This window comes from Acipenser ruthenus, chromosome 6 (assembly GCF_902713425.1).
Source record: "Acipenser ruthenus chromosome 6, fAciRut3.2 maternal haplotype, whole genome shotgun sequence".
NCBI classification, from domain to species: Eukaryota; Metazoa; Chordata; class Actinopteri; order Acipenseriformes; family Acipenseridae; genus Acipenser; species Acipenser ruthenus.
In genome coordinates, this window is record NC_081194.1 from 54,531,537 (window position 1) to 54,552,561 (window position 21,025).

At 37.2% G+C, this 21,025-nt stretch overlaps 1 protein-coding gene across 1 annotated transcript in view; it reads right to left on the reverse strand.

The window, feature by feature from the left end:
• The window catches only part of LOC117411293 (mannosyl-oligosaccharide 1,2-alpha-mannosidase IA), a 151,980-nt gene that overhangs the window by 94,832 nt on the left and 36,123 nt on the right, over positions 1-21,025 (reverse strand). The window contains exon 2 of the mRNA XM_034018575.3: positions 10,687-10,783. Within this exon, the coding sequence (XP_033874466.3) occupies positions 10,687-10,783 (97 nt within the window). The remainder of the gene's footprint in view (positions 1-10,686; positions 10,784-21,025) is intronic.

The following is a 21,025-nucleotide window of genomic DNA, read 5'->3' on the forward strand; positions in this document are numbered from 1 at the left end:
ATCTTGTTAACTCCTCACGCCTGTTGCCATGGTTGCAGTTTGTATGAAGATGGCAACGGTTGTATACGTCGCACATGATTCGCACGACAATAGATTATCTATGAATCAGCCTTATCTTCGAATTACCAAGGTCTTTGTTTTCACTGAGAGAATAACACATTCACACTGGAGAAAGTTCAGTGTCAGTCACTACTGAGATTGTTTTATCCGGGTAGATTTTGTAAAAGTGATTGTTCTAATAGGGCTAATTTCCATTGAAAAAAACGGTTCTTGCTGCTTGGATCGTTAAAAAAAAAAAGGGGGGGGGGGTTCATTATAAGAAGGGTTTGTTATAGTGAAGTTAGACTGTAGTAGTAGCAATAATAATAATAATAATAATAATAATAATAATAATAATAATAATAATATCAAATATTGTCAGTCAGAATACAATAATAAGACTACTACTCCTGCGGTCTTAAGGGGGCCTTTTATCTGCCTCCCCATTTTATTTGGCCACCAGCTGCCACTGCTGTAGGGGGAATATACCATTTGAGATGCAATCCTTTGAATGAGACGAAGAATTTACATTAATGTCTGCTTTTCAGTCAATGAAAGTCCTGAGGCATTTGCTTCCCCATCCCACTGAAAGATAGTCTTTTTGAAAGCTAGCCGTTTGCCTTTATTCCTCCCAAGGAACAAAGCTACACAACATCTGTATGCATTCCTGTTCTCACAAGGAGTTATTTATAGTGCAATATCGTGGATAAGACACAAAATACCAGTGTCAGAATTCTGCAGCAAAATACCTATTTTATTTGTCAAGAAGTATTTAAACAGCTGAGATGCAAACAGATTCAAGATGCAAACTTACAACATCATGCCACTTGATGACATTTTAAAAAGTTGTCAGGTTTGAAACTTTGCTACTTCTACTCGTATGCTAGTATGCAATATAACCTACATTTTCAAAAACAAAAAAAGAATACGTTTACCAGGAATATACAAAGAGAAGCTGCATAATACTAATATAGCATCCATGACAATGTGTACCTTTTAGCATCTCAGCCTGCTCAAAAAGCTGTTCTTTTTGCATCTCTAGGCCAATACTAGAAAATATGTTCTGAATCCTAACAAGTAAATATCTTGTTTTGTGTGAACCTTTTATTTTGGCCCTTGTGCCTCCCCCTAATTAAATAAATAAATAAATAGACAACAATACCCTAGACAAGATTTCCTGAGCTATAGCAGAGGTCTTTCATAACCTTCTACTGCTGCAACGTCAATTCACTTCAGAGTAGTACAGTACGGACCACAGAGTACAAGCAATTTAAAAGCATTACAAAATAAAGTAATCAACCATCTCAAAGCAACATTTAAGTAAAAGGTGCCTTCCGCCTAAAGGCAATCATTATGAAATATACTGAAATAAATAAACGCTGGTGTCAGTATGAATGACGTTACCTTCCTCTGCTAAATTAATGAGGTTAATCAACTTAACATAAATGGTTTGTTCTCCTATGACCTTTAACTAGTACAGTATTTTATTTTCACATCTAGGAATGTCATCCTGGAGGTTGTACCTGGTTTACTGGTAATCGATCAACACTCCACCACACACACACACACACACACACACACACACAAAACAATACTGATAGCGGACGCAGAGATGAGAATGTTCCTTTCAACTCCAAAATAATTACAGCTAGAAGAAAATCTTAGGGTCCCATCCAAATCCATCGCCGCACACTGATGTGGACACAGCATATTCTGTCGTGCACACATCATTCTCACAGAACATGGGTAGTTTGCACCCTATAAATTAAGAATGCATTAAGAGTGAGGTTTTAATATTAAATAAAGGAAAGTAAAGAACGTTTTAAAAATGGGACAAAGTGCTACAACAATCTTGTTAAGGCTTGCAATATTGCAAATATTTATTGACAGACACGCTCCCTAAAAATGAAAAAACAAACAAAAACATACAAAAATATATTTAAAACTGTACCAATACTGCACTAATGCAAATAAAGAAACTATAATATTTGTATTCCTGATTGAGCTCCTTGATATAGCAACACAAAGCACCCTGACTCTCTCCAAACACAGATATTGTATTTATTATACAGATTTACCTGCCAAAAATTCAGTTGACAGACAGGTCAATTAGTAGGTTCGGTTGAGGAGGACTAAGACGGCACCAAGAAATCCTAAGGTTCAAGAATCCACTGATATGCACTGCAAGCGAGTGGATTCAACCGTACGCTTTTTTTACATTTTAAACACAGTCTTATTGGTCAAGTGTATCTGGCAATTCCAATACAATCCACAATTAGCAGATTCATTCTCTAGGTACCACATGCAGTATATTAACCCCTGACCATTGAGACGCCGGGAACCAACGAAGTACAAGAAGCTTGATAACATGCAAACTCAAGCTGTGCAGCAAAATTGCTATACATATTCTTTAAGCATTATATTTAAATATCACACGTAATTAATATTTTTTCAATGCATAAAACACCTAGTAAGCAGCTGCTCATCTGGAGAGCTGCTATATCCATTTTATTTAGTATTATTAGACTTCCAAGCTGGCTTGGGAAGCCTATTGTTATTGTAAAGTTTATTTATTATTATTATTTATTTATTTTTAATAATTATTATTATTATTTTTATTATTGGTTTTCCTCCCAAAACTTTTAAACTGCTCCTGTTTGCACACGGTGTAACCAATCTTCTTCTTGGGAAGCGGTGAACTGATTGATCTGAAACTTTGCATACGTCATCAGCAACCAAACCTGCTTCAAGTTTGCGAAGCAGAAGTTGCTGCGATAAATTTTACAATCAAAATAGCTTCCACCAAATTCACCAAAACGAGCCCCAAACATTAAACTGCTTCTGTTTGCAAACCGTTTAACCAACTAACTCTTAACTTGGTAGGCATCATCCTGGGGAAAATGATTTCAAATATGGAAAAAATTGTGTTCTTTTGTACAACAAGGTGACGGCCAGGCCTACGTTTCGTTCTTAAATTTAAAACCGCTTCAGTTGAAACATGGTTTACTTGATTAACTCCAAAGTTGACAAGCATCATCCCTGTGTCAATACAATTCACTTTTTTAAAAAGGTGTTTGTGCGTAAACCAATACGGACACCTGACGCATTTCTTTAAAAACCTTTCAAAATCTTCGGTAAAACTAGCTTATAACTCCTCACAAAGTGCAGTTAATGGTTACTATGAAACACGTATAGGAAACTATATGTGCTCTATCCAAAAATCACCTTGCCTGTGACCTTTGACCTCTAAGGTCAAATGTAAAACTAGCTTATAACTTGGTGCACATAGGGTTATGGTTACTATACAACACATTTAGGAACCCATATATGCTGTATTCAAAAATGACTTTACAGTGTGTAGATTGTGTCACAGTTAATATGGTGTTTAAAGCATAATTAACTAATGCAGTATTCTGAATTGAAAACTGCTCCATAAAACTGATCTGTTGCTGACACTTGTGCTGCAATGCTACAGCTCGCCAAAATGTCCAACTGGTACTGAGCTTGGAAGCTGTAAAACTGCCTGGCAGTTCTAATATATATATATAAATGACATAATAAAATGTAGTGAGTAGAAGGGGTTACTACAGTGCCTTGCATAAGTATTCACCCCCCTTGGACTTTTCCACATTTTGTAGTGTTACAACCTGGAATTAAAATGGATTTAAATTAGGATTTTTTGTCACTTATCTACACAAAATAGTCCATAATGTCGAAGTGGGGAAAAAAATCTACATATTTTTCAAAATTATTTACAAATAAAAAACTGAAAAGTCTTGATTGCATAAGTATTCACTCCCTTTGCCGTGACACCCCTGAAAAAAAACATATCAAATTCCGTTTGGATTTTGCCAAAACGCATGTGGGAGACACAGCAAACATGTGGAAAAAGGTTCTCTGGTCTGATGAGACCAAAATTGAACTTTTTGGCCTTAGCGCAAAACGCTACGTGTAGCGCAAAGCCAACACTGCTCATCACCCTGAGAACACCATCACATTCACCGGCAGGTACTGGGAAACTGGTCAGGATTGAGGGCAAGAGACCTGGGACTGGGGCGGAGGTTCACCTTCCAGCAGGACAATGACCCTAAACACGTAGCCAAAGCTACACTGGAGTGGTTTAAAAACAAGAACCTGAATGTCTTAGAATGGCCCAGTCAAAGCCCAGACCTCAATCCGATTGAGAATCTGTGGCAAGACTTGAAAATTGCTGTTCACCAACAGTCCCCATCCAACTTGACAGAGCTTGAGCAATTTTGCCAAGAAGAATGGGCAAAAATTGCAGGATCCAAATGTGCAAAGCTGGTAGAGACTTACCCAAAAAGACTCACAGCTGTAATTGCTGCCAAAGGTGTTTCTACCAAGTATTGACTCAGGGGGGTGAATACTTATGCAACCAACAAATGTCTTTTTTTTATTTAATTTAATTTAACTTTTGTGTCACAATAAAAAATATTTTGCACCTTCAAAGTGTTAAGTATGTTGTGTAAATCAAATGGTAAAAATCCCAATTAAATCAATTTTAATTCCAGGTTGTAACACTACAAAATGTGGAAAAGTCCAAGGGGGGTGAATACTTATGCAAGGCACTGTATATATGTATATGTATTCATACTTCTGTGTTGTAGTTCTTCATTGCAATTACTAGGGCAAGGTGTTTGGATATGGATGAAGTAGTAAGGGGTTACACTAATATTTTATCTGTATTGTGAACAGACATATAATGTAATAATCAAATAGAAAAAGGAGGGGGTGACGCTTTTTATATATATATTTTTTTGTTGTTATTGTTTATTTGATTGTAGATCTGATAATAACTATGGCCGGGTGCTTTCTAACTAATAAAGTAGTAGGAATGTTTATTATTTATATACAGTATATGCATTTATATATGGTTTTTTTTACTTCCTGTATTATAACCATGGCAAGCAGTTTCCTAAGGGATGAGGACGTACTGCAAGAGTTGTTGAATTCAGATTGTGGGGAATCTTGAACCCCAGCAATGACCTAGATTATACTCAGGAAGAAATGCAAAGTTCCACTTCTTCTAGTCCCAGTGCTGAAGGGAGCTCTACAGGTAGCAGTCATGAAGAGGATACAATCAGAGCAGCGAGGCTCAGGGGGAAGGGCAGAGCCACAGGCAGGGCAGCTGCAACACAAATAAATCCATTGATGATGCGCAACAGCAAGTCCCCTTTGTTTTCACAGGCAGTCTTGGCATGACTTGTCAGGTTGCAAACAAAACTCACCAATTGATTTTTTTGTCTGTTCTTCAGACCATAAAAAAAGACAAAACTTGTAAAGCACAGATAGTGCAGTGACATTGTTATATGGACATACATAACCAATCACTATACAGTTTGATGTACAAACTTTTGGCAGTTATACAATATAGTAAGGATGGGCGATACTGCCAATTTGTACTTCGATACGATACCAAGTAATACTAGCCAAGTACAGTCGATACTGATTACGATACCGATTACATAACAACTACTACTTGTTTAACTGGGGGAAAAACAGAAAACTGGAAAAAAAACATTTCTGTTTGTAACAATGCTTGCATTACAATAAAATTGATATTTTGCATTTCTGACCATTCACCACATGATTTAAGCATGTCGAGCACACTACTTTGCTTCTAGAATATTTTCCCCATAATGTTAAGAGACCAGATGTAAAGGTACATGTATTGATTTAATCCAGGCCAGGTTATTCTTGATTATAAAAAAACCCTGAAACAGCAAAACACTTGTATAGTAAATATTCAGGTTTATACAGCAAAGTTATAATAGATTGCAAATAAATAACAATAAAAAATAACTTTATAGAATCAAAGTTAAACTTCGTTTTATTTACAATGTATTAGAGCTGCTCCAATTAATCAACTAAAGACTTGATCACAGATTTTTTTAAAATGTAATCATTCAGTTCAATTTTTGTATATAAAATCAAAATCAACCGATAGAAGATCTGCATTTTATCTGCGGCAGTCCAAGTGGAGGTGGGACATACACAGTTAAGTTCTTTAGTAGGTTTAACCAATGGGAAAGTCAAAGATCTGCCCCTTGTTATACAGCTGTCCAATCAGGAGTAGCATAAATAATAGGATAGGGTGTAAGCATAGCTACATTTTGCACGATATTGCTTATTATAGAGACAGTTATGGAGAATTATATTGAGAACTTCGAAGTAATATTTCTAATTGCTTTTTACAAATAAAAAAAATGATAAATGTCAGACAACAGAGACATTGCAGTCGACTTGGTTATGAATCAATTTTGGTGTACACCAGAAATAGCTGAAGGCACCAATTCTTCAAACAGAGATAATTATGTGGAATTCCTGTCTCTGATTTCTGACTACGACAGCATGTTAAGCAATCACTTGTCAATAGCCACAGTCTTCTCAAGTACCTGTAACAAGAGTCCAAACGGCTTAATCTCTTCAGTGCCTCAGGTTCTGCTAGATGCAGAAGTACAAGGAAGCCAAGTACGTAGCTATGTAAACAACCAATGTTATGTGAAAATGTGTTACATTTACTAAAATACGAATAATAATAAAAATGCTTTTAAAAAGACCCAATTCCCATTGGCTTTTTTTTTTTTTTAAGATTCTATTGATTTTTTAATATTACTATGCAGGACAGCCGCTATAATACTGTTAATGCCCATAAATTAACAGATCAAAAATGTTAATCGTTTGACAGCTCTACAGTATATACATATTAACAGTATATTTTTTTGCAAAATTAAAAGAAATATTTTACATGTCCAAATAAACCATCGAATAATAATATATTACAGCACTAATGTAAAATTAACAAAAACAAGCTCCCCCTAATGGGGTGTTTAATAAACCTCTAGAAACTCATTTAAAATTAAAAAAAAAAAAAAAAAAACATTTAAAGAATATTAAGGTTTAACTACTTTTCAGTTGTAATTTAAAGAACATCATAATGTTGACATTCTTTGGCTTCACTACTTACCCTGCTTTTGAAAAAACTCTCTCAGATGGGACTGATGAGGCAACTATTCCCAGGTATTTGCTAGCAATTTTGCTCTGGAATGTCGATTCATTGGACTTTCACCATTGTAATGGATCTTCATTTCTTGCATTCACCTTTTCCTCACTGTATTGGCACATTTCTACATGCGCTTCAGTAGTTACTGCACAATGCTGTTGGGATGCAAACACTTAAGAAAAACATTCTGCCCATATTCCACCTTCAGGGTTTGCAGGTTGCTCAGTGGAAGGCTGTCTAGTCTAGTGCCTACATTTCACTCATGAGTCGACCTTTAATGTTGTGAACATTTCCACTGTCACGGAACACAATATTCTTGAATCTGATGTCTAACAGTGTGCTTGCTGCAAGAGTATAATTGTGCTCTAAGTTCTGGAACCGACGTTTGCATTACCTTGATAGGTGTACTGCCAGTGAACTACCTTGTTGCTCTGTAGTTGATGTTGTTTTTTGTAGAAGTGTATGACTTTTGAGATGGATACAATAGTTTTCTGTCGTCACCTCCCGTCTTGCTACTTCAAAGGGTTTTAAAGCATTACTTGTGGACCTAATCTGTGCCATTTCTTCTTCACTTAAGCACAATCTGTTCTTCCCATGAAGACAAAGTGAAGTTGTAATAGCATGCTGTTGTTCTGCATCTTCAGCTGATTTTGAATCTTTCGGCTTCTCTGCCGCTTTTGTGCGGTGATGGAAAACTCCAACAATGGCACTACATTTTTGCCAATAGGAATACTACCTAAGGTCAGCCTTTAACTACTAAGTTCAAAGTATGTGCAAAACATGGAATATGTTTCCATCCTGCTTTGCGCACTGCAGCAACCATGTTTGCCCCATTATCTGTAATCACAGCTTGGATTTTGTGGTTCATGTCCCATTCTACTGAGATTCTTATTAGATGCTCAAAAAATAAACAAAATGGAAAAGTCTTTTGGAAAAGACCAAAAGTTAGGGTAGCAGCCCCCTAAAGAGTCTACTCATTGGAAGGACTGTTAGGAGACCTCAAATCTACAGGGGCTACAACACAAATGCACATAAATCTGCCAAATGTTGCTTTTTATACCTACAGATTACATTTTAAATGAATAATTTAAATACAGAAAAAAATAATATGTAATAAATGTATCCTGTACAGAATCCCCAAATGACTGAAGAATTAGGACTGGAGAGCCTGTTTGACGCGATAACTCTTGAAAAAGTCTGATGGGAATTACATTTATAATACGTGAATGATTACAATCCCTTTTCCTTTAGAACAGCTCATGTTCTCAAGTTAAGTTAAGTTTATGATTTGTTTCAGTTCTCCAACACTGCTATTTCCTCTCTGTAGGTTCCCATCCACAGGACTGGATCCTTGCAGTGTGGTGGTTGGGCTTAAGTCTTCTAGTTAGCAACACGCCAGGCCAACAAAAGTGGAGTCAATGATTCTTTCAATACCCCCAAAGCAGGAGGTATAACTTGCAATCCCATCTAATCCATCAATTTGGCAAAAGAACTACAACAAAACAGCACCAATACTGATGCATTAGGGGTTTGCTTTCAGCTCTGTGGCAAACTTACACAATAACCAAGTGAAAAACAGGGATACCAATCAGAATTACAGGCAAAGGGTCCTGCTTAGAGTGTTTCTTGGTCAATCCTGTGTCTGCAACTGAAGTTTTTTACTATAGAAATGAACATAAAAACACCAAGTTTGACCTATTGCTTTCCCCACAGGCTACCCACACTACTGTGAAATGGTATTTGGAGTGGTCATTATAACTATTGTTATAAATCACCACTAAGGAAGTAATACCAAGACTGTCCTATTATTAGTAGTTTATTTAGCAGATGACTTTATCCAAGATGACTTAGAGACTGGGGTGTGTGAACTATGCATCAGCTGCAGAGTCACTTACAACAACGTCTCACCAGAAAGGCGGAGCACAAGGATGTTAAATGACTTGCTCAGGGTCACACAATGAGTCAGTGGCTGAGCCAGGATTTGAACCGGGGACCTCCTGGTTACAAGCCCTTTTCTTTAACCAACGGACCACACAGCCATCCTTGGTGGATGTGGTGAGGGTCAGACCTTTTGAATTGGATTGGTCATTTAAACTGTGCACAGCCCTTAAAAGTACCACTTTGTTTAAAGTAAAAAGTATTTAGCATTTTCTTTGCCATTTGTATTGCTGTTTTTTTTTCTTTGTATTAGTCATTGAGTTTGTATTTTTGGGGGGTTTGCAGGTAATGATGCTGAATACTTGTTGTTTCTGTTGTTTCAATTGTTTGTTTGTGTTTTTTGATGTCACTACATCTGCTCACCAGTCATTTTAAGCACTAGGTCCAGACAAACTTATCTGGCCTCAATTCGCTACAGGAAAGTCTCTAGGAAATACTGCACTGATTTTGTAATTAAAACGTCAATCACTGCCACATGCAATTCATTACTGCTGACAAACACTGGAAAAAGCATTCATTATTTATACTATTGCTTTAGTAAACATTATACCAGCCATCTTACAATAATTATTTGGCAGCAGCCACATGCCCCTTTTATTATAAATAATGACGGCAGTAATCTTGAATAAATAAATGAATAAACAATATTCTACCTAAATTATTTGATCTCTGCTGTATACTTGTTGCATGACCGCATTATTGAGAAAGAGTTAGAATACATCTATTGTCCTTCCTGCAATTTGAAGACTAAACAATACTGAACATGCGCTGTAGAGCCAAGATGTAGGCCTATGAAATGACAGGGTATAGCATTACACAGGGAGATGAAGGGGTCTTTCTTTATGCAAACTTTGAGAGCCAACAATCAATAATATACATTAAATATTTTTTAAACTGCAGTCTTTTGATGCATCTGTAATCTCACTTTATATAAAAATTAAATTTAAAAAAAGCAGATACATATGATGGACCCTAAATATAATATGTTGACAGGCTACCAAGTTTCCACCACACCATATTTAACCTGTAAAAGTACAGGGTGTATATGCTTGTAAAGATATGTAAAAAGACATTGAAACATATATTTTTAAAAAAAGCAAAGAGTCACAATAAGGAAACGGTCCGACTGCAGGAAATATACAGTTTACATGTACAGTGGACCAACAAAACTGTTGATTGAAATGCAGAGGGAGAGGGAAATGAAGTCCCACACCCACCCCTGTGGATATCCAGTGGGAAAACACATTTGTTTCAATTATGTCAGATGTTTTGCTTACTATATTAATGAGCCTCTTGGGACACTTTAATGCAAAGCTTGCTGTGCTACAGGAACAATTCATCTATTAATGGGTACAGGGTGGTGTAATGCACACCGGGGCACATTTTGACACCATAAAGCAGAAGAATAAAATGTAACAACTTACAAAATACCAGAAAAAACAGTGTATAAAAACACTGACTCTCCAGAATCCTCAGAATAATACCTATAACATGCATTATGAATCATACCAGTCAGCAGCTGCATCCACTCTCTCTTTCTCAGTGGTTTCCAGACTTAACGTTAAGGAAACTTTAGGATTACAGTTACTAATTCACCACTTGCCTTTTTTCCCTCTATCGTCTCACAATCTAACATGCAGCCATGCACAATGCACAGCTTGAGGACCAAAGAAAAAGTTACTCACCAAATAAATTGCTTGAATGTCCTTGTTTTGAGACAGGCTTCAGCTCATTCACTCCCCAAGCATATTGTTTGTAATTATCCCAGGCAAATTTCATCATCTGTAGAAAAAAAAAAAAACACAATTATATTTACAGCACTAAAAAGGACAACGATAGGAAATGCAGCCGATCCAAGATCAGATGGATGGTTGGAATAAATTAAATTAATCATGATTGGCATGATTTGGAATGTGTTCCTGCTAGCGGTGCAATTAGCAGCAACTAAGTCCCGAATTGAATATTGGATAGTTAATAAACAATAGCATTTGTAATGCATCGATTTAAAAGGCAAGAAGGAAAAAAGTGCACTTCCAAAAGCCTTTAAATATAACTGAAAACATGCATGTGCTAGTTATATTCGCCTATATATACAGTAAGTGAAATGAGAGTCTGCCAAAATGTTCCAGGGTGATCACTGATCAATGATTGTTTAAATTGGGGCTCACAATTAAATTTAACATCCACCCCCAGGGCGTAAAATAACCAACAGCACCGGTGGCAATTACCACATTGCCTCTCAAAAAAAAAAAATTTACGCCAAAAGTTGCCTGTAAGCCCGCCCGTCATTCCCGCCGGTGTCCCTCAGCACCAGCACATCTGATCTACAACCCACTCACAAACTTGCTCAGCGTCAGTTGGCCTGTTTTGTCACAATTCTATTTAATTCTGTCTAATCTCGTCCTGCAAGAAAATGACTCCTCATCATAAATGTATTATTGTTGCCATTTTTTTTTTACCGTGCACCTCCCAGGACTAAGCCACAAGAAAGACGTACTGTATCATTGGTTAATAAAGGGCAAACAGAGGGAGGGATGCTGTTAGATTGAGCTCAACATGACCACGCTTCCAGGAATTTTCAATCACACGTGTTCACTGGCAGTGTCACTCTGTGATTTTTCCACCCCATGCCAACTCAAAAATGTTTAAAAAGAAAAGGAAGAAGAACTATCTAAAGCAGTGTTCTAGGATTTACCGAATGTTTGGGTAAGCAATGGGTGCACACAACAACAACTTACAGTTGTCAAGCAAGTACAGCAGAAAGGATGAGATTAGACAGAATTAAATTGAACTGTGAAGAATGGGCTTAGAATTGAAATAATTTAAAATGCAAATGGTGCAATACTACTTTCATGTCTTCAGGTGTATATAAATTGCTAATTTACACAGACATTTCAATGACCGTTGCGGTTTTGTAATTCGTTGTTATTCACCCCCAAAACACCAACGCTAAAAATGAACACACAATAGGTAGAGAATTAGTTTTACTCAAATTCTTACACAAAAAAGAGGAAGTGGCAGCTCTCTGCGTTATGAAACAAGTAGGAGAGAACATAAGTGAACAAAACACAAATCTTGAGAAGTGCATCGATTTCTGTTGATTTATTTTTGTGCAATACAGTCTCACTACCTTACAGTGAAACTATATAAAGTCTCTTCAATGTAAACATCTAACATTATGTAGGCTATATCCAGCTGTTCACCATTATGATGCTGACCACTCTCCATTGCCTGATAAAGTTTCTATTTCGATTATTTTTTTCAAAGCTGTGTTGTTTGTACAGGTTTTGTAACAGCGGTAAGCAAACTACAGTTGCATAGACTGGAGACCGAACTAATTTGACCACTATCGTTATTAAACTCCAGCCATGGGTAAATCTTCAGCCAGTTTGCCTGGAAATCTATCTAACTTTCCCTTCACTGACATCGCTTATTTGTGCTGTTGTATGGCTGTATCTAAACCTCTAGTCTAATCTATGTATTAGTCAGTGGTGTGTGACCAAGTTAATTAAAATACCCTGAATGGTTTTTTTTTTTTTTGCCAAAAATACACTTTGTATTTGTCCATTATGAAAGTTTGTTTTTAAAATTTGATTTTTTTTTTATATACAATTTTATTTTTACAATGGAAGTGTGAACCATATTTTATATTTGTAACAATAACAGTGTGTGAAATCACTTTGAAAACATTGATTTGTGTTTGTTTGAATTAAAATTTCAAATCGACAAAAATAGGGTCTCTGTATTTCTTTTTTTCTTGTTTATGAATTTTTATGAGTATGAAATCGCCTTGGTGCTAGTGGGTTGGACTTATGTTTGTCCTTTTTGCCCCCTAGAACTGCCTTGGTGCCCCTGAATCTTCACGCCCAACAAAGGCAACACTGCCTTGCCCTTCATGACCTTAACATCATGCCCTGCACCACCGTGACCAGTACAGGATAAAGTCCCTCAATAATATATCCCAAGCCACATCTGTAAAAATACAGAATGAGGGCAGTCAGTGAAGGATTACCTTGACTTACATGTATATGTAAAAGTTCAATATAAATACAGATATAGCTATACATGTAACTGTGTTACATGTAAATAGAAACCTCTATCTACCCCAATTAAAATATTAGATAATATTTAAAACAGGGGACGCACATATTTCCACTCTCTTACCACAACCTAAACTCTGACACTTCCCTCCAGGTAGTTTCCATTAATTGGATTTTAAATGCACAGTACAGCCGTAATACAGAATTGAGAAGTAAGAGAAGAATTATCAACACAATTACATGCCTCTAGGGACAAGGTCAGGACCTCACATAGTTACCCTATTCCTACTGTATGCACCAAGGATCATTTAGAGCAGGGGTACCCAAACTGTGGTCCGCAGACCAAAGGTGGGCCGCACCACAGTCCCGAGTGGGCTGTGGTAGCAATGACATTTTACGTATTTTTTTCTATTAATAGTGAAAAGCAGGTGCCGACGGCAGCTGTAACTGTAAGAAAAAAAAAAAAAAGTGTTGCAAGGGAGTATTGGCGGACTGTCAATCAAAGCAGAAATTCACAAATCAAAGTTAAGATTGCCTTCCTGTAGGCAGGATGTAGAGCGAGGGCTCTGACAATAGGGCAGTGTTAAGGTCATATGATCGCTCTGCTGGCAGATGCAAAAAGTGTGTTCACTATTAATAAAATTACAATATGTCAAATCTGCTGCCAAAGAAATACGTTTTGCAAAGTATAAAAGAACTAAACAGGCAGCTCCAGGAGTTTGAATGCATTTATAACGTGGGCTCAGCTTTGAGGTGCTGGAATGTTTTTTTTCTTTTGTGGAAACGTTTTCATACTAACTTTTGTACTCGATGACATTCATTTAAAAATTCAATTGATGCCTATGATGAATACGTTTTTGTTACTAATTAGCTATTAACATTAAAAAGAGTACTTTGATGTATGGTTTCAATATTAACTAAATCAAGTTATGAATCAAACTGATCTTGTTACATACCGGTAATTGCATTTACTAAAATGTTTGGATATACTGCTATTTTATTGATTACTGGCTCGTTCACAGTCATCTTAAAATAACGCTAGAATATGTTTTGTTCGAAAATAATAATAAAAAATAAAAAAAACGTTTTTTGACGGATTCAAATTTTTGCTGCAGATGGATTTATTTTCATAGGTTTTCTTTTGATTAAGTGGCGCAGCTGTGCTCCGATTTTATTTTTTTTTGGGGGGGGGGGGGGGGGATGTTGCAAGCCAACTGAATGTGATTTTGCAAGTTGTATTTGGTTATACAGAGCAGTGGCGAAAAAAATAACTTATGCAAGGCTCTCATTTCCTTCTGTATAGTGCGCATACGTCTTTTTTGTGCATGACAGTTCAGCGTGAGAGGTAACGGCTGGACGTTTTAGTTACACAGTGTTTAAGATAGGATTTTTTTTTTGTGCATGTTGTACTGGTTTTACTCAAAAGTGATTCCTGTTCAGGTATTTATGAATGGGAATAATAAGAGACATGCACTTTCTTGTTTGATGACCAAGAAAAATAACTGCATTTGTAAAATGTTCAATTACACAAAAGGTACCTAATTTAAAGGTTTGATAAAAACGTCTGTTTATTTTTTGCAATTTATTTTAATTTACTAAAATTAAAGTGTTTCAGAAATGTTTATTTTAACTCAGTGCATATTCTATGTGATTTCCATCTTTCACAATATTTATTCAAATGAATTAGATTAGGTTTATTTATAATGTTACAGGTTTAAACAAATAAAATGTTTTTTAATTTGACATTTTTCCCCAAAGAGTAATAGTGGGCCGCAGTGCCTATTGCAGCTGAACAGGTGGGCCTCAGGTAAAAAGGTTTGGGAACCCCTTATTTAGAGCAAGTGAAAGCAACTTTTCTGTGGATCATGCTACTGTAAAGTAATTTGGAGATCATTATGGACTTTTCAAAGCCATAGCAGACTGTATACTAGATTGCTCCCAAAGTAATAGGGCAGTCTGCAGCCTGCCAAAGTAGTTGCTCTGAATAAATGCTGGGGCTGTTTTTATGACAAAATCTACCAGAATCCAATAAATCCAAACTACAGTAGATTGTGCGGCATTGATCGTCTAACTGCATTGATTCTCACTCAGCAGGAAAAACATTTGTTTGAAATACAAAGCAGTAGGCTACTCATGCTCTTTCTGTCATATACACATCACTATAAAAAATATTGATAGATATTATCAGAATGATTTGCACGGGACTAAAAATCAGGTATCCTCAGAAAAAAACCAGTAACCTCGCTGTGCAAAGCGGAGGAAGAACGAAGCATATCAACAAAGCAGCTTTTCATTTCATTTTACCTTCTTTTTGAAAAGGCTACCAGCAACTTGACCGCATCTAAAAAAAAAAAAAAACTCGTTTTGTCCCTTCAAGTGATATGCATGTCCATACATATCTCCAAATGTTTAGTTTAAAGCATCTTTTTTTTTTTTTTTTTTTTACAATTATGTTTTGTATTTTTCACCTCTGCCCAATTTGGTTGTGCCCAATGGCAGTGTTTTACTGAACCGTATAATCTCAAGACATGGTTTAATGTAAAGGTTGGCATTGCTTTGAGGAGAAATACCCCAAAAATGCTTAACATGACATGGCCGATTCGCACAGGACTAAAAAAAGACACCAGAAGTGAAATTTTACAGGTCCAGATATCCTGTTGGGGGGGGGGGTGGATATCTAATCAAATTCCGAGGCCACCTGTGCGAATCAGCTTATGCTCAGTCCCTTTGAAGTTATATTAAGAGGGTAAAATGAAGAGAACATGGCATACCCAGACATTCCGCATGTGGATCATATTTTGGGTACCACGGCACTTGTGGTACAGACTGCTCATTAAATCTGTTTGCATATTTTTAAAAAGAGAAGACCATTTTCTATTCAGGGATACAAAGATATTTAGTATAACTGCCAAGGTTTAAAAACATGTATTTTACAGTATAGACACTCTGTAGAATAGGACAAATCGAAAATACAGGTTTAATTATAATAAAAAAAAAAAATACAAAAACAAAACAAACATACTGCAAAGAAAGAAACAAAAAATACATTTCTCAAATGGAAGCTTCCATAATTAGAAACTGAATGCAATATGCTAGGTGAAGATAACATTATTTTCATCTACAAATGTTTAACAAGAGGATTAGAATGCAGTGCGCAGAACAGTCAATTTCCATATGATCTGCAGAATTCTGCAAGTGCTAGCAAGACTTTTTTTTTTTTTTAGTTGTAGGGAAAGAGAAAAAAGACGTTAAACCAGTCCAACCATTTGTTGTACTGTAATGCTGCACTAATACAAAAGGTCGGACCTTCTACTTGCTTTTAAAATGTAATTATTTGTTTTGAGTTAACCTTGATGGGTTTAATTAACTTAAATGGATTTGTAATTGTGCAAGGGATTTTGCATGCAACTAATTGCAGTCACTTTCAGTCATTTCTGCAACACTTGCTTCTGTGCAGGCAAGGAGTCTGAAAGGAAAAAATGGTTTTGTGGGTAGAAGACAGATTAAAACCGTATTTAACATAATGCCACAACCTAGCACAGTACACAGAGTCACATGTATTTTATCTTAATCGTTTACTTTGCAAGAAAGTGAATTCCTATTCAACCACTGATCATGCCTGTCTCATTATTTACAGTTTTCACAGTGCCATGTCTACAGAATTTGATTGACCAATGACTTAACCCTGTGGTTTTCAATCTTTAAAAAGAAAAATCTGATTAATAATTTTTCCCCCTGTTTAATATATAAATTTATGTCAACATCAAAAAAAATGAACCTCAAGATAAAACTATAATAACTAAACAATGATAAACCTTTTACTAAGGCCAACATAAAAATTATCCAAAGGGACTCTGTTGCTATGCACTTTCTGTAGACTCCTGTGATTTCTTCCTTCATTTTTTTTTTTGCAAGTAAGAAATGTATACATTTATTAAAATTGACAATGGTATAGGATAATCTGGATGTACTCTATCACGCACTGAAAACAATTCAACCAGCTGCTACTGCTGTTACTAAAATGCAGCTGTGTCGAGTGGAAACCCGCTCAATTGAAATCACACCTGCCTACAGCTGGAGGATCATTTTGAAACTATAGGTCAGACTGGAGACTAAGCTGCTACGAAAAATGAAAAGGATCAACAAAGTAACGTATAGGTTTTGTTCTGATCCTTTTTTCTGTTATGGAAGAGAGTAATAAAGCTGAAACGGTTAGTTTATTTAATCTTTGCACTGCGCCCCTTTTCCACATTTATAGAAATAAGGCTGAATGATTCAGTAACATGGTAACACTGAACACAATAACATCACCTTTCTAGAACGTCACCAGCAGAGTCAAGTTTGACGCTTCAGGCCAATTCCAGATTGGTGGTGCATCTTTGGGAATACACTGATTTTGTCTTTTGTCTATTTTACTTGAATATTCCTAGAATCTGTGTCAATTACCCTACATAATTTCTCTTAAATGGAATAAAGTTATGTATTAATTCCACATATTTCTCACATATCTACAGTATTTAAGACAATGATCAGAGGACAGGACACACTGGCATGCTGTTCCAAAGTTTTGTATTTGAATCTGGGATAGATTCTATATTTAAGCGACATTTGAGTAGCTTCTGTACACCAGTGTTTTAACAATGCCCTAGTACTACAGCAGTCTGCTTTTATTTCACAGCTATGTCAGTGACACGAGGACAAGCACTTAACCCATCTCTCAGGAAAGCAACGCTCACTAGCCGAACACAAGCACCGTCTACAATCTCAAGGCATTGCTAGATGGATTAATGTCCCAGCCAGACAAGCAGTGCAAGGGGATTTAAACTAATGACTTTCTGGCGCAGAGCATCAACGTAAAAGTGCTGTAATGTCACAGCACTGAATCCATTCATTACCTTTCTAATGAGGGATAAAGCATGTATTTATTTATTACAATGAACAGCAGTACAATTCAGGCCTATATATGAACACCCAGGGTTGTATTTACTGGATAAAATCAAATAGGCAATTCAACCAGAGACTGCAAACAAAGCAAATGGACTCAAAGTTATACATTGTGCAGAAAGCATTTTCATATTTTTATAAACACCTCAAGCTAAATAAAACAGGAATAGGTTCACTTTAATAAAAAATGTATATACAGTTGACTTGTTTACATGCACGAAAAAGTGTAAACCTCCTTTAATATACTGTTCATTACAACTACATTTGGGAATATTATGCAAAAGTTGCAACTGAATACAACTTGAATCAGAACAGCAATAAAATATATCTGTAAAGTAAAAAAAGCAATAAAGAAATGTCTAGGTTGAATTTGCAAGATACTACCAGTGTTTAAGATACACCGACTGGATAACAAAGTACTGAAACTTTTTTAATAAAAAAAAGAAGTTTATGATGACTGAACATATGTAATGTATCTTCTAACCCAGACATCATCACAATTTAAACAAAAAAAAAATTAAATTCAACCCATCTACAAAACACGGTAGAATACAGACACCAGTATTTTGTAAAGCTGTGTTAGACTTCATTTGTTCATCTTCACAGTGGTTTACAGAACACAATATCCTTCAATTGCACTTGCACTTACAATAATAACATTTTGGATAACTTTCATTTCATGGCATTCCCTTTGAAAGCAGTTTTTGTAAACCTTTTACAGTTTTAGAACCCATAAAAACACTCCACTAAAGGCGGACCAAACAGGAAACTCTAAAATATATTACCATATGCAAATTCTATGCAAGCCAAACAACATTTAACTGATCTTTAGGTTGCTGCTTTTGTTGTTCAAGTTAAAAGGTTTAAACTCCACATCAACTACCCAATATGTCTTTGCTTCAGTACTCCTAACAAATTGGCTATCCAGCACCCTGACTCAGTGGGAGTCACATGCTTAAACTGTGTTTTTTCTTTCCGAGGCTAATAATTAGCTTTATATATGAATCCTAAGCAAAATTACACAACCTCCTACACATTTTGGCCTTGTCCTTTCTTTTGCCAATGTAGAGCACCTGTTACTGGCCAGGCACCTGGTGAGCTCCGGCAGACATCTGCAGAGGATGTTTAGTTCTCATGAGCTGTGTGGGGAGTTTATGCAATGAGGGAAAACACAGTAGCCGGACATTCTAAATTGCAGAGAAAAGTGGAGGTAACATATTTGGGCACTAGTTAATCCTGTTCAGAACAAGTAGCAAGTCCTGTTATTAATTCAGTTTGGTTACTTAATGCACAGCAAATGTGTGTGTGTGTAAGTATTAAAACTGCACTAAAACAAACCACAGTAGGTGCTCAGATGATTTCTACGCAAGTAATGATGTCATCGTTTGTCATGTTTATAATCCAAACTTACTGCACCTTCAAAAACAAAGTCCAACAGATAGTATAAACAGGTGCGTTGAACTTCAATATTCACAGATAGTTTATGTATGGAAGAATCCACACACTGAAAATTGTGTGGTGGCAACAGGAATCGCTATAATGCCAAACTCATGAAAATAAAAAATGTCTATTAGAGGAAGTACAGGCAAAAAAAACAAAATAATAAAGCTGTGTGCAAACGTTTCGATCAAATTGTGACCATCCATGTGATAAACATGGCTATCTATCTATCTATCTATCTATCTATCTAGATCTATATAGATATAGAGGCAGATAGGCAAGTTCCTGCTTCAAGTAATTTTTAATTAACTACATTTGGTAACTTTGTAAGGTGGTGTTTTGAATTAGCTGAGTTGGTGTGTGATTAGTACCAGGTGAGTGGTTTAATTGAATAGAAGTTGATTTGCTATCTGATTGGTTTCCACGCAGTTGTTGTTTTTTTTTTTATATATTAAGCAGCCTATTTCTGCACCAGCAAACAGAAGAGCCTCAACAAAAGAGCTGGGAGTCTAACTGTGGGAGTCTAGCGAGGGGAGGCCTGCGCTGAGACGCTGTTCCAAGAGACCCAAACCTAACGGGGCTCTAGAAGAAGCTATCTACTAGTCAGGTCTGCACCCTCCACCCTACTGCTCCTACTGTGCCTTTTGTCCTGCTTGTCTCTCACATCCCTGTTCTGTCCTCCCGTCCTTGTCCTCTGCCCTCCCTCCGCTGCTGCTCCTCCAACCCCTCTAACCTAATTTCTCTGCCTCTCCCCCCCCCCTCCCGCACACTCTCTGGTGCACTCTGGAACTGTTACTCTTCTGCTAACAAAGCTGATTTCATCTCTGCCTTTGCCTCCCACCTCTCGCTCGATTTCCTTGCTCTCACTGAAACCTGGCTGTCCCCTGATAACACTGTTACTCCTGCTGCCCTGTCCTCTCTCTACGTCCTGTCCCATACCCCGCGTCTCACTGGACGGGGAGGTGGGACGGGTCTTCTCCTCTCTCCCTCCTTACTCTTTTCTGTCCCCTCCGATCTCATCTCACTCTCTGTCAATACCTTTGAATTTCATGCAGTCCAACTAACCTCTCCCTGTCAACTCCTGCTCATTGTTCTGTACCGCCCCCCTGGGCCTCTCACTCACTTTCTGGATGAACTCGACTATCTACTCTCCTCCCTCCCCTCTCTGTCTACCCCGACTGTCCTGTTGGGTGACTTCAACATCCATCTCTCCAACCCCAGCCACTCTGCTGGATTCCTCCCTCTCCTTCACTCCTTCGACTTCTGTCTCTCTCCATCCCCTCCTACCCACAAAGCTGGTCATCAACTGGACCTCACCTTCTCCAGGGCCTGCTGCCCTTTCACCCTCTCTGTCACCCCCCTGGACCTCTCTGATCACTATTTCATCTCTTTTTCTCTGTCTCTCCCCCCTCTCCCTGCTCCTCCTACCCCCACTGTCACCTCTCGCCGTAACCTCCGCTCTCTCTCCCCCTCTGTCCTTGCCTCCACTGCTCTCTCTCACCTCCCTCCTATCGACTACTTTTCACAACTCTCCGTAGACTCTGCTACCTCCACCCTCTTCTCCTCACTCACCTCCTCCCTCGACTCCCTCTGTCCCCTC